Raw genomic sequence first — 15,409 nt, 5'->3', positions numbered from 1 at the left:
TAGCCGGCTGGCAATGAAATGGTTGATAAGGAAGAACGAAGCAGAGCACAGGAATTCAGAGACGTTGGGCACACTCAGAAAACAGTGCAAGTGCAAATTAAAATCCCTGGCGGGTGTAAAGTGCTTTACAGTGAACCAAAATATATGTTTTGAGTTTCAGAATATTTATAATTATGTGAATTATGGTTTAACAAATTATGCCAAAGTTCTCATATGTTCATTTTTTTTTGGTGTAAGTAAATAAGGACAGTAAATTAATGTGACTCCCTGAATTTTGGGATCTTGACAAATGGGAACATTTGGTGAAACCTCTAACATGAACCAAGAATGCAATCAATTCTGGAAACTTGGTTTTCCGTTCCATCTGTATGCCATCGGTGAGAAATACTTGGGAAGATTTTAAGCAGCTTCCCATCCTTTAACAGCTGCTAGCAGTTGTTTGAGCAGCAACTTAAGGACGTCTTACTGGGTGAGCCCAATGGGGGAGAATCACTTTGCTGTGTTCTCCTGCTGCAGTTTTTCCTCAGCTGTGTATGCTTAGCTGCATGGGGGACAGGGTTCAGCTTCAAGGAAGAGTGTCTAGGAGGACATGAGGCAGATGGGCCTCCGTTTTCTTTCCTCCTCCCTTCCTCCCTCCCTCCCTCTCTTCTCTCCATACCCCCCCTCTTCCTTTCTTCTTTCCTGCCTTTAAGGGCCAGCAGCGTCATTATTAAATTACATTTTATATATTACCACAAGCTGCTGAGGTCTGGGACACAAGCGTTCTTAGACTGAGAGCAGAGCAGTTCAACTCAGTTTTTGCTGGAGCATTTTTTGATTTATTTTTGTGTTTCCCAGAACCTCCATTTGTTATAACAAAACATGGTCCTTCTCTGGTAAAAAGGTGAACGTTAGGTGTTTGGGTTCAGCGCATCTGAAGTGGTTAGGTGACAGATATTTATTGAGCATCTGCTGTGTCCCAGGCACAGTCCTCTCAGCTGATGTGGTGGAGAGCAATGGAGACAGCATGTCTCCTGTCAGGGAGCTTACAGCTCAAGTGAAACAGACATTGAACAGTTAGCCGTAAAATTTAATTTAAAAAGTTTGTAATTAGAGAGAAAAGCATATACCTGAGAAATCTAAGTTAGCCATGTTAGGTCTAGTTTAGTGGGTTGTCCTGGGGATAAATCTTAAATATGTATTGTAAATATGAATGATTTGGGAATAGGTGTTTTTGATCAGTAACGTAAGTTACTGCATATATATATATATATATGGATTAGGGATTTTTAGGAAATTTAAATAGAGTTAATGTGTTTATACTCTATGGGATATAATTTAACACTTGATTTCACAGAGTACACTTGAGGACACAGTAATCTAGCATTATCTAGTCCCTAGGTCACTAATTTACCCCATGCCCTCAGCCAAGTTCTTTGTTGGCCATACTTTGTATCACCTATAAAAGGAGGTTTTTGGGCTCTCAAGTTTCCTTTCGACTCTAAAAAGTGTATAATTTCGACACAGAAGAACTCTATAATCTCCATGCCCCTCCCCCCAAAAAACTGCCCTTCTCACAGTCTTGCCCACTTCTTTTAATGGCAGCTCCATCCTTCTATTGAGTAGGTTAGAAATCTGGTGTTCCTTGAGCCTTCTCTTCTCTCATATTCTATGTCCTGTCCAGTTTGTCAGCAAATCCTATCATTAACCACGTCTTACCACCTCCCCTGCTGTCATCCTGGTCCAAGCCACCGTCAATTTTTGCCGGGATTATTATGGTAGCCTCCTGAGAGGTCCTCTTCTTCTGCCCTTGTCCCTCTGTGCTCAGTTCTCTACCCAGCATCCAAAGTGATGCCTTTAAACTAAGTTGGCTTGTGTCATACCTTTACTCAGAACCCTCCAAAGCCTCCTCATCTCAGAGTGAAGTCAAAATCCTATGGTGGCCCACAGGGCCTTACAAGATCTGGCACCTCATTGTCTTGTTGACCTCATCTCCTACTTCTTCCTCTCCCTCACTCCAGTCCAGTCACACTGGCCTCCTTGCCATGCCTGCTCCTGCCTCAGGACCTTTGCACTGGCCACTCCCTCTATGTGGAACATTCTTTTCAGTACCTCCTTCAGATCTTGGCTCCAGTGTCACATCAGTGAGGCTTCCATGGCCATCCTAAGGTAAATTTCGTGCTCCCTATCCCATCCTATGGTAAATGGCAGCCCCCCTCCCCCATACTCCCTATCCCCTGATCTGTTTTTCTTTATTGTCACATCAATAAACTGTTATGTTAGTGGTTCTCAAGGTGTGGTCTTAGACCAGCAGCGTCACCATCACCTTGGGAACTTGATAAAAATGTAAATTCTTGTGGTCTTCCATCCCCAGACCTACTGCCTCAGAAACTCTGGAGGTGGGGCCCAGCAATCCATATTTTAAGAAGCCCTCTAGTGATTCTGATGGACGCTAAAGTCTGAGAACCACTGCTGTATGTTGTACTTTGTAATTTTGTTTATCTGTACTTATTCCCCCCCCCCCCCCCTTAAAGGTCAGCTCCACAAAGGCAGGGCTTTCTGTTCCATAGTCGCAGTGCTAAGAACAGGACATGGCACTTAGTAAGAGCTCAGGAAATAGTTGTTGAATGAAGTAATGAACGTATGCTGTGTGTGGAAAACTGGGGTTAAAAGAATACTGAGCAACAGAGTTTAAGTATGATTCGCATATTTTAGTGACTCTTAAGTGTTAGGAGTTTTAAATGTAAGGTTTTCTTTATCGCAGATTTAAAAATCTGCAGATTTTTTTGAAGATTGGGTTAGCCCCAACTAATCCTTCTCCAGACTTTGTGGAAATAATGTAAATTGTTGCTTTGAATACTTGTGGCAACTAGAATTGTGCTATTTTAATCACCTCCCATAGGGACCATCTCTTTAGAAGTGTACAGATGAGTCGTTGTGGTTTAATGGAGGCTTCTGATAGTAGAGCTGGTTGAGTGGAGATTTGTATGAAAAAGACCACCTGCAGGTATATGAATATTGCATTGGAAATTTAGACTTATTAATATTTGATCTAAGTTGCTTGTGCCCGTCTTTGTGGATATGGCCAGCCAGGAGCCCCCATTGACTGCAGAGCATGCTTTTGGCCTGGGAAATGCTAACTGTGTAATATGCTTACCGAGTGCTCTCCTTACAACAGCTCTGTCATTTCAGCAGAGTAGGTCTTAGACATGTGGGGACCAAAGGCTGCTGAGTGATTGTGGACTTGTTTAAGGTCATCCTGAAGGTCATAAAAGCCATCAATCTCAGATCTCCTGACTTCACTTTCAGTCCTTGGCTCACGTCCTAACCATTAGGCTCCAAGTGGGGGAGCCCATTTGCTTCTTAACTCTACGCCTTTTGACAGTTCGGCTGCCCCGGGCTCAGTGTTTTCAGCTGTAAAATAAAGAAGGTTGACAAGACGCTCTCCAAGGACCTATCTTGCATCAAAATGTTTGAGTGACCCTTCATTAACCTCAGTCACTACATTCTCAGTCTTATTTAAAGCATTCAAATCAGAGGATGGTCTTGAGCATGGAGGGGAGAGTAAGCCAAGTATCTGTCTTGTGGCTACTTTTACCAGAGCATCTTTAAAAATATCCCTTCTACCCGTCACTGGGGAGCCAGGGAGGAATGGATTTGTGATTTGGGGATTATCTGTCGTTTTCGTTTGTTCACCGTAATCAACATATTTGGTAGAAAGTTGACCACTAGTGAGTTCTTGGTCCTGTCTACTGTTGGACTTGAGAAAGCTGGCTCTTCTCTCATACCTTCAGCACAGCTTTCCTGGGATTACTGCTCCCGCCTTCCCTCCTGCTGCTGCCCCGCCAGGTGTGGCCTCTGGCTCCACTTCTCACCGGAGATTCACCTGCTTTTGGGAAGGGTTCTGCGGCTCTGACATAGATGGGCAGATTATCTGCGGTTTGCTGTTGTCTTAAACTAGTGCTCTCTTTCATGCTGTGGCTAATTGGCTGCATTAGTCAACTGAACTGTGAGCCAAATGTGAATTGACAACCACCACCACTTACTCTTCTTTTTGTCCCTTTTAAGCCTGTGATGTCTCGAAGGTGAGAATGGTTGAGGAATTGAGGAGGGGGCGGCAGCTTGTGTAGCCTCGCCATTTTTACCAAGAATCCTCCTGTGGAATTTTTCTTGTAATTTTTGTCTATATCATTTTTAAATATTTTTTATTTATTTATCTTTGTTTGTTTTGGGAGGAAGATCAGCCCTGAGCTAATATCCACGCCAATCCTCCTCTTTTTGCTGAGGAAGACTGGCCCTGGGCTAACATCTGTGCCCATCTGTGCCTATCTTCCTCTACTTTATATGGGACGCAGCCACAGCATGGCCTGACGAGCGGTGCGTCGGTGCGCGCCTGGGATCCGAACCCAGGACGCCAGCAGCGGAGCGCGTGCACTTAACGGCTACGCCATGGGGCCGGCCCCTGTCTATGTCATTGTAATTTGATGTTGATTCCATGTACAAAGTACAAACAAGTGCTGAGAACTTCTTCTTGTAAGTAAAAATATGGTACATTTGAAGGAAACCTATCGATGGCAGTTTCGAGAATCTGCCCTCATGAGACGCCAATCATGGGAAGTTTTGCTTTTTGTGTTTTTTTTATTTTGAAAGGTGAAGTTCTACCTTTAAGGAATAAAAAGATGATGTCTTCTGATTTTTTTCCTTCCTTTGCTCTCAGAAGAGGCTGTGAAATTGTCATTCTCTCGTGTTTCAACGAAGGTCAGGACTGCCTCTCACTCATTCATAGATGGGAAACATGGATTTGTCCAGAGCAGCTGAGAAGTGATTCTGGAAATATGGCAGATCATGTTTTCTGACTGTGAATGCCTTAGTCACCATGCCGTGGGTGGGTGGGGGCTGCAGCCTATAGCACCAATCCAGGCCATTGAGCACCATTTGCTTGCAAGAAGGAATAAATAGAGTTGAAAATGAGGAGTCTGATGGAGGGATAGGAGATTCGGTGGAGAGCAAGGTTTTAGAAAACCCTTTGTTTCTGTCTGGTCCATCTTGGGGTCCCCCACTCCCGAGCAGGACATGTGGTGTGTCCCAATCCTTAGTGAAGTGGCGTGTGAGTAATTGATTACTAATAGTAGATAAGTTGCCAACATATTTATTATTGTCTTGGTTAAAAGATGAGCAGATTCAATGTTATCACTTTAATAATAGAATGATACCACCTGCACACAATTGCATTTCAGGGGTTCTCCTGAGTGGAGAGAAAGGAGTAGTGTTACAAACCTCTGTGCTAAGAGTGATGCTTACCCCCAGCCTGTTTCCTCTGTGCCCTGGTCCTCCTGTGAGCAGCTGTTACCGGTGGACTGTTAATAAGTATTACAATTGTAAATCATTTTCATGTATGAAAAAAAGATTTTGTACATATCTGAGTATTCCTATAGAGGTGTGCCGTGTGTGTGAATTTGTTTGTCCTCTTGATGCATTAGAATCACTGAGTCAGAAGTTCTGCGTGGGGTGTGAGTTTTGTTTTTAGTATTGCCCTTGTCCTTGCTGTGGCACAAAATACGTGAATGTGCACTGAACTTTCTTTCTGCCACTGTCTTTTGACTACTGTGGTTCTCTTCATCTAAGAGGTGAAAGAGGGAAGCCATGGAGTTGGCCATTCTTTGAGGTCTTCGAGTCATACTGAATTGTGTAGCAACACTGGTGGGAAGACAGTGCTCTTGAGCAGTACGTCTCCAGCCTCACTGTGCATCGAGTCAGCTGGGGCTCTTGCTACAATGCAGATTCTCATTCACTAGGTCTAGGGTGGGACCCGGGATCCTACGTTCCTCAGAGGCTCCCAGGTGGTGCTGGTTATTTTGGTCTGTGCACCCCACTTTGCGTAGCAAGGGTCTAGACTAGAAGGTTGAAGCGACTTCTCTCTCCTATTTTCCTAGAAGTGTATTGTTCTGTTTCTGGAAGGTTTATGTAAGTGTAGCCCCAGTGGAAACTGTTGGCAAAAAAGTGAATTAGACTTTTCTTCCGTGTGTTTTCTTCTCCTTGAGACGCTTGTGCATTTATTTGTTTTGATTTGTGCCCCTGGCATTAAAAGCCACACTCAATACTGGAGCTGTTTAAAACCCCAAAATTGCACTGTGTGCTAAATTGTTTTCTTGCTGATTTTTACCAAGTCCTTTTGGGGATTGTAGTGACTTGGGCCTCTGATGCAATGGTTAACCCTCAGTAGTCAGGAAGTAGGAATAAACGTGGCTGGACTGGGTAAAGACAGGGGACTGTCAGAGTTAAGAAGCCTTTGGGGGCCGGCCCCGTGGCTTAGCAGTTAAGTGCGCGCGCTCCGCTGCTGGCGGCCTGGGTTCGGATCCCGGGCACGCACCAACGCACCGCTTCTCTGGCCATGCTGAGGCCACGTCCCACATACATCAACTAGAAGGATGTGCAGCTATGACATACAACTATCTACTGGGGCTTTGGGGGGAAAAAAATAAAATAAATAAAATCTTTAAAAAAAAAAAAAAAGAAGCCTTTGGGTTCAAACACCAGAGTATTTGACTGGCAGGAGATTAAGCAAAACAGACATTTAATTTTCTCGTATAACAGAAGCCTGGGGCATTCGGTTCCAGGGTTGGTGCAGAAGCCCAGGGATATCACAGAGGGTGTGGGCTGGCTCCTGTTCTCTGTTCTGCACCTCACTAATGTCAGGTAGCACCTGTCCCCGTGGGCTGCTCTTGCTCGAAGCATCACATCCTCACGTGACAGTGTCCCAGACAGGCAGGGGAGTAGGGAGCAAAGGAGCCCTGTAGGATGGTTCTTGTATTCAGGTGGAATGTTTCCCCACAAGAGCCTGCACCATATTCCCTGTGGGTCTTATGGGCCAGGACTAGGGCAGACCCTCAGACCGTTCGCTGGTGGGAGGAACCAAGCACTATGATTGGCTTAGATCAGCATGATTAGTCCCCTGAGGCCTGGCAAACAAAATCTGGATTCTGGTAGAGAAGACAGGGTATGGATGTTGGATAGTCAACCAACAGTGTGTGCTATGCTGAGAACCTACTATTTATATTCTCAGCTCCCCATCTTATACCTTGCGAAACTGTTGCTCAAGGAAGTTAAGTAAATTAGCCGGGAGTGTCATTGGGATCACTTGCAGGCCTGTTCGATTCCAAAGAGCTTCCTTGGAGTGGAAATGTGGCTCCTTCGTCCTCATTGTGCCCTCCCCTTGCTGCCTCTCCTCTTCTCTTTAGTTTCTGGGATTGTTGGTGGGAGACTAGAAATGGTCAGGACCCCATGGCATGCCTCTGAACGGGGGCCACACAAGCCATATCAAGAGTGTCGCTTTGTGGCCTCTTGATAGTTATGCTCCCATTCATGGTGCAATGAAATATCACTATTAGAATAGTCAGAAAACTACTGCTATGAGCAAAGTGACGTTATTTCAAGAGGAAACGAGCCCAGTGAGTGTTGGCGGCTGCTGTCCTAGATCTTGCCACATCCTGACTTGGCCCCCTGGGCTCTGGGCTTCTCTTCTTGTTCTGGGCTTGCTGAGTTCTGCTGATCCGGTACCCAGAGGTGTGGCATCCACCTGGGGGACTTGAGGTGACCCCTTTGCCACCCCTGAGTCAGGGTTGCACTGTGCTCTCTCCTGCCTTGGTTTGCAGGGATTCCCAGCAGGCGCAAGGGACCACCCTCCCTGTTTCCACTAAGACTTGGCTCTTAGTGCCCAGAGGTCTGATGACACTCTGAAGATGGCAAGCCTCCAGGAGAGTGCAAGTTGTTCCTATTTAATTAAAAAAAAAATAAACAGAAAAACTGGTAGAAAGGGCTGGGTTTAACTATACATTAAAAAAAATTGAGAAAGTGATTTGGTCAGTTAAAGAAACTAAAAGCACTGTGCTCAAGTATGTGATAACTGGGTAAGCATTGTGATCAGAAGGAATTGGTACTGGAAGCCTGTTGGCTTCCACATACATGACAAATTATGGTCGGGGATGGGCTGCCTCGTTATTCTTCAAATGCCTTGTCGGGAGGGAGATTTTGACCAGAGTGCTATGATCAGAACTGCCCTGCAGGAAGATTAATCTGGATGGAATGAGGGGTCTGGACTGCAGTTGGAAGAGGCACTCCTCTGATTCTGTAACTGCTAAAGCTGTGACTTGCCCTAGTCTGTGTTTTCCTTCTCTTACCAAGAGAATCAGGGGGAAAGGGGACCTAGGAATTGCCAGCAAACAGAAGGTGACACCTTTGGTGCTGAGTGGAGTATATTGGGCATATTGCATATTTCTTCTATTCGTGTTGTTTAGGTCATCTCATATTTTCCCGTGTTAGCTCCCACTAGAAGGCCAGGGTTCTGTCTGAAGCAGAGCTCTGTAAGTGTCATGGTGTCTAAACTCATGGCGTTTAGACACCGTTGTGCACACCCTATGTTTACTGGAGGTAAGTAGCCTCCTGGTGTACCACTGACACATGTTCTACTATAAAAACAGCATGAAAAGAGCAAAATACATTGTTTAAAACAAAACAACTTTCTATAGTCTCTTCCTAACAGAAGAAAATATTTGCTTCTCTTTTATACCCATTATTATATAGTTTGCATAATTTAAATTATAATGTACTTCTTTATATGCTTTTTTGTTAATCCAACATTGGTGATATAACATTTTTAAGGAAACCTGTGGGACTCAGAAAGGCCGGATGCTGGCAGCCCTGAAAATTTAGCCCTGGTGTTTAGAAGTACATTTCAATTTTGCCAGTAAAGTCCTGAGAGTCTCTCATGAGAAAAAAAACTGGGAATCAAACCAAATTATGAAAGGATTGTTTTTGATGATATAAAAATGACATTTAGGATTAACCAGAGAACCTCAAACTAGTTTTTCTGTGGTGGGTAATCACAACTTGATCTTTACTCAGGGAAGAAGAGCTTAGGAGTTGTGGAGTATTAACCCCATTATTCCATTTTGCATTGCTTTTTCAGTACAGAAAAATACACTGAATTTTCCCGAAATGGAGACTGCGGCTAAATGGCTAAGTCCTCTGTGAAGGACTGTGGATTTTATTCCGACCCTCAATAACTTGCTTGTGGTCTTTGGCAAGTCATTTAATCTTCTTATTCCTTCCTCTTTTTCAATTCCAGTATCTACTAAATCATCATATTTTCTTAAGAATTTGTGTAATCCTTTCCATTTTCAGGGTCTCTATTCAAATACAGGCCCTGTTGATGTTACTCCTGGGCTATGGCTCTGGTCTTCCCTGCTTCTAGTCTTTCTCCTTTCCTGAACATCCCTGCATAATTACCTATCCCAAATTTTCCTCCTTGCTAGAGAGAGAGCAACAGTAGTCCAGGGTGCTAATTGGATCAGCTTCCCTTACCTGGTATCAGACTCTGGGGTTGGGCTCCTCGACAGTCTCAGTGCTCCCTCGCTTTTCTAGGTCATGGCCTCTGGGGAAAAGAGGCTGCTTCTAGCCAGAAACTACCGGGGCCCCTGCAGCAATGGGGGCTCCCGTTGCCTCAGACCCCCAACCAGCGTCTAGGAGGTCTGAGAGATCAGTATCTCTTGTAACCCATTTTGAATTTGTTTTAGGAAGCTCTCAACTATCGAATGTTGATTCCATTGTTCTCTAGCCAAGTGTTGAATTGACCTAAGCCAATTTTTTCGTGCACAAGTCAGGTTCCTTTTCACAGATGTTAGTAGATGTTTGAGGTAGGTTAGGGCTGACTACTCACCCACAAAGTCACTTCCACGTTTTAAGGAAGTCAAGTTTTAGACCAAATTTTGCTATTCATTAGCAAGCAAGCCCCTCAAGAACACAATTTGTTTTGTAAGTGCGGGGAAATCCTTGTTCTCTGTGCTTCTGGGTGAATGAAAAATTCAGACATGCCAAGATTTCAGATGCAGTTTTCTTGTACCCTTATGCCTGGCATCCAGAATACAACTAGATATGGAACTGGCTAGGGATTTAGCTTACACGTGAGCCTGGCTGGATTCTTTCATTCTATTCATGCAAGAGTGAGGCATATATCTAAATTATCTTAGCCATTCTCTGTGTGCTAACTCCCTTTACTTTCACCAATGAAAGCCTGTTTCTAACATGCATCATCCCTGTCAACAGGTCACTATTTTCCCCAATAATAACGCCTTTTGGGCATTCACTTGGCTCATACTTTATCTATACTTAGATACGGATAACAGAAACACTTCTGGAAGCTGCCTCTGGCATCCTGAATCAGATGCTACCAGAACCTTCCAGCACTGGACATTCTGACACAGAATGCCAGTTGTCTTCTTGGATTGCAGTATCACAAACATAATGTTGCGTGGTGTATGTTGAAGTATTTCAGGTAAATTTTAGACATCATAACAACACAGTTGGCAAACTAGTTTTGCAGGCTAAATCGGACAGGCAGAATTGCTTTATTTTACGTTTCCACTTTTTTAAAAAAATGAATTTGTTGCCAACAACAACAAGAAAGAGAGGTTTTGCATGAAGATCTCGATGTTTAGCTTGCTCTTGGAAAACTAGGACATCTGCAGCACCAGGTCCATATTCCTCTATGGCAGCTTTCTTTCCCCACTGGATAGCAGCAGCCTGCTTTAGACCTAGCGGGGAGGGCATTGAGAATGGCTCCTGGGACAGGCCCAGCACTTCCTAATGTCTCCCTAGGATGAGACTAAGTATCAAGAGGTCTTGATCATTGAGGTGGTGCTGTTGGTTTTCAGGACCTCTTCACTCCTTTATTTTCCTGCCTGGCCCCTGTAGGTGTCTGAGTTTTTGACCCTCGCAGCTGTCGGGCAGATTTTCTTCTTGGCTCAACACTTGTGCTTTGCTCATGCTGTTTCTTTGTCTAGAGCGTTGTTTCCTGTTAGGCTTGCCTCCAAATCTTAACCTCATCTTCAAGGCCAGGTCCAAGGCCCACTTGGATGCAAAGTCTTTTATGGTGCTTACGGTCCTAGCTCCTCTTCGTCTATACAGACAGCAGAGGACAGCATTTGATGTTACACATTGTTCTCGTGTTTTATTGTTTCCTCTCACTCACTCCTAGATGGTAATATTCTTAAGGTCAGGAAATATATCTTTCTCATATTTTGTATTTACCACTGTAAAAATGTTAATGTTCAGCCCAGTTGCCTTGTTTTTTTTCTTTTTTTTTTAGTGAGGAAGATTGGCCCTGAGCTAACATCTGTGCCCATCTTCCTCTATTTTTTGTATGTGGGACGCTGCCACAGCATGGCTTGATGAGTGGTGTGTATGTCCACACCCAGGATCTGAACCTGCAAAACCCGGGCCACCAAAGCAGAGTGTGCGAACTTAACCACTACACCACTGGGCTGGCCCAAGTTGCCTTGTTTTTTAAAAGGCAGAGAACAGTAGCTTATTGATCTATCTAACAATTATTGTAAAGCAGATCTATACGTGGTGAGAAGAAGTAGGAGAGTGTTATCAATCTGAAAGTAATATAAAAATAGACATAACCAAGAAGCCTGATAAGGAAACCAAGGCTCAGAAAGGTTAAGTGCCTCTCTGAAGTCCCATGGTTGGGGAGTACCTTTGTCTTCGGCCTAACCACTTGGCTACCCAGCCCTTGCCCGTTAGCATTGTGCTATTTCCTGGAGGATTTACCACTTTCCAAATCAGGTATCTGTACTGCAAAATCCTGCAGATCCTCTTCAAGGCTTAGCATTCACTTATCAAAATAAGACAATTCCTGAAGTTATGTAAATCGTACACCACAAATTAGACAAAGATGATGGATGCATATTAAATTAACCACACTCTAACACAAAGGCAGCTGTGAAAAAGCCCCAAGGCATCAAGAGTCAGGATGCCAAGGATGTTTTCATCCTTAATAAGAACAAGCAGAATGTCCTCTGCTGATGGCCCTTCCCTTAGTGGAGGGAACCATGTACCTGGACAATGACAAAGCTTCGGGTGCAAAGGCAACACTGGTGAGGGCACGGAGGGTAATGGATTCAGGGAATAAAAAGGAAGTAATTTAGCAGGGCTGGAGCTCAAAATCTGAATTGGGAGTAGTGATAAATGAGGCGGGAGAGGAAAGGGGAGTCAGGTTTGCATGTTATGCTGAGGGATTTTGACTTTTTCTTGGGGAGCAGAGAGCCTCTAAAGACTTGTAAGGAAGGGTCAAGTCTGTGACATAGCAAGGCCTGGGTGCTGGAGCATGGATCTGGGGAAAGAAGAGGGTGATGACTTAGGAGCTGCCACAGGAATTTTGGTTGAAACCAAGGCAGTGGCAGTGGGGAAGGAGAGAAGTGGATGGATTCAAAAGATACGAGGGCCTTTTAGTTACCGGGATGACAGCATTCTTTCTAGTTAGAGATGCAGTTATTCCTGGAGGCAGGAAGATGGGCTGGCTAACGTTATGTGAGGCCTTTGATTCCGTGTTGCCAGAGAAATGTCCATGGTTTCTGACCCAAGTGTGTCTGGCTCCACTCCCTTTGGCTGTATAGATGTACCCTTCGGAAACAAGGGCGCTTTTCACTGTGACTGTTCCACCGCCTCGTTCTCACTGTCATATGTGAGCTGTCTCGACTACAGAATATACCAGTTTTCCTGTTTATACAAGCACACTATGTACTGTGTTCCAAGTGTTCTGTTTCTCAGTACTTATAAATCTTTCTTTATACACATTAGCCATACATAGGAGCAAATTGTGTATTTATTCTGAAGTCATAAGAGTGAGTAGATGTTACCATTGGTGTTTTCTCCTTCTGGAATTTTTGTTTTGAGCTGTAAAGACGTTTAACCATCTGTTTATGACTTTAAAGTTGAGTGTTCTAAGTGGAGGCTATGAATAAATATGTGAATCATGAAAGATACATTGAAGGGACATTATCAATAGCGAATTGCTACTATGCATCTTTCTCAGCTGTTTTTGCAGCTTTGAAAGAGTCTAATGTAATCAGATGGTATTTTTAAGAAATTTAAAAAAATCTAGTAATAACTATGGATTTTTATCTGGATTATATCTTTTAGGAAGAGACTTTGGGCTGTAGGGTTACTTCAACTGCACTTAAAAGAATCTCTTTTTCCTTAAAGCAACTTTTACCCATATCCTTAATTAGTTACAGCTGATATGTATTTATTTAATATTATCATGTTACAGAATTACTTTAATAAAAATGGAATGTTGGATTTATTGTTGAACTGCTTTTCAGAAGTATAAATTAAGTTGAAGTTAATATTTTTGAAAGCCTTATCATATTGTCTTTTCCTCTAGCCGAATATGGTAGATGCTTACAAATGATTCAATTCAATTAGCTCTTCTGTAAGAGAATGGATTTTATCTCCTCCTACCTACAGGAGACTGGTTCACTGGTTCCAGAGATTTCTTTTCACAAGGCTTTATTTTTCTGACTGCAATATAAGAATTCAAAGTTTTAGAGTGTGGCACATATGTGCAAATGAAATTATAGAGCATTTTCAAAATATACTGTTGCTCAATACTAACATGAGAGTAGCAGTTGGAACAAAGTCTCCATTTGTCAATTTTTATTCCCTTTACTTGTAGTTGAAATCCTGTTGGGAGTTGAGTAAATTTAAATGTAAATATAATGAAACAGACAACATATTTCAACTCAGGGAACTGGTTACAGTGTTACTGCATAACTTAATATTGTAGATCTAAAGCAAATGCTAATACATTTTTGACCTTGGTTTGCACTGGACCTTGTTCTTTGGTAATTGCCGCCCTCCCGGCAATCAACAAAGGGATCCAGCAAAGGAGAATTACATGAGAGCAGTTTGAAGGGGCTCACACTACATAGTCTGCTGCAGCATTTTGAGGTGTTGACTGTCTTTTAATTACTATTTACTAGCTTGCTATCAAGCTGTCCTTGAGTTGGCTCTTACTGTAGGTCTATACTAGCCCTAAGCAATTGGTACTTTAACTTATTAACTAATTTTAACCTTTAGTAAACTAATCTAAGCAGAAATGTATGCATTAATAATCACTGGGTATCCCTTCTCTCCTGTCACATACAAACATCATTTTTGTGTATATGCATGTACGTATATACAGTAAGCCTAATTAGTTCATCTTCTCACAAAAAGAACTTCTAGTGTATAATGGATGTGAAGAAGAGGATTATTTCATTCTACAAACCATTCCATCTATACCTAGGAGAATTATCCAGAAAGCAAACATTGAAAAGAAAAAAATCTTTGCTGACTGAGTTTTTCCTGTGTGTTGATTGCTACGTGTGGACAGACCTGGGCGCGTTGGCTTTATGTACCTGGATTTGTGGATTTGCCATTACGATTCTGGCTAAGGTGTTAGAGAGCACTGCTTAAGCAAGGGCATGGGAATGTGGCAGATGAATGTTATTCATCCTTTATTTAAAAAAAAAATCTACTCCCTCAAACACTGATGATGTAGAATCAAAGAAGCTAGAAAATAATCATGATCAAAGAAAAACATAAAAAGAAACTACATCACTTACTAGTTTTAACCGCCTCCACTGCTATTCGTATAAATGATTTTCTAAAATGAATCTCAGTAAAAGCTAAGATCTTTTATATTTAGGGCTTTGGGAATGTGTTTGTATTTTTATTGATGTAATCCTTTATGGTTAATTATGACTTTTTATACCTTTTGGGTAGAAAATATAATTCAGGGGGCTGGCCCCGTGGCGTAGCGGTTAAGTGAGCACGCTCTGCTGCTGGCGGCCCAGGTTCGGATCCTGGGCATGCACCATGCACCGCTTGTCAAGCCATGCCGTGGCGGCATCCCGTATAAAGTAGAGGAAGATGGGCACGGATGTTAGCTCAGGGCCAGTCTTCCTCAGCAAAAAAAATAAAAAATAAAAAAATAAAAGAAAGAAAAGAAAAGAAAATATAATTTGGTATGCTGAGCTTTTGGGCTACTGGGCTTGCTGACCGATTACCTGAGATGGTGTTCTCTAAAGTGTAGAGGATAACAGATGGCAGGATTGCCCTGGTGTACACGTGAGAGAGCTCCATGATGTTTGGAACAATTCATCACCACGGTAAAGCTCACCAGGAAGAGAGATGTTCATAAGGTCAGAATTTGTAAGCAATAATGTCTTACATAAAATGAGTGATTTTTTTTTTTCTTTCAGATTTTGGGGTGAGTGCATTCTTAGCAACAGGGGGTGATGTTACTCGGAATAAAGTAAGAAAAACATTTGTTGGCACCCCGTGTTGGATGGCCCCTGAAGTCATGGAACAGGTAAAAAAAAAAAAAAAAAAGTGATATTCTGATTTTTGATTGACATAGTTCAGTAGTACGTATCATCAATATGCTAACATTTCATTCAAATCTATCATTTTACTAGAGTGCATCATGTAACTAAGATTTACTTCCCGATTGCTGGGCCTTAGCAAAGTAATGTCAAGGTTGTGCATACACAGCTGTGGACTTGCGACATGATATGGACTCCGTGATGTGTAACATGCCTGCTGT

The 15,409-nt window shown here is 42.8% G+C and overlaps 1 protein-coding gene across 1 annotated transcript in view; it reads left to right on the top strand.

Moving 5' to 3' along the window:
- Positions 1–15,409, top strand: part of STK39 (serine/threonine kinase 39) — a 267,852-nt gene that overhangs the window by 86,213 nt on the left and 166,230 nt on the right. Inside the window, exon 6 of the mRNA XM_058549177.1 lies at positions 15,066–15,175. Within this exon, the coding sequence (XP_058405160.1) occupies positions 15,066–15,175 (110 nt within the window). The remainder of the gene's footprint in view (positions 1–15,065; positions 15,176–15,409) is intronic.

The sequence above is a fragment of the Diceros bicornis genome, chromosome 10, assembly GCF_020826845.1.
Source record: "Diceros bicornis minor isolate mBicDic1 chromosome 10, mDicBic1.mat.cur, whole genome shotgun sequence".
Taxonomy (NCBI): domain Eukaryota; kingdom Metazoa; phylum Chordata; class Mammalia; order Perissodactyla; family Rhinocerotidae; genus Diceros; species Diceros bicornis.
The sequence above is the reverse complement of the archived record's forward strand: the minus strand, read 5'-3'. Positions and strand labels throughout refer to the sequence as shown.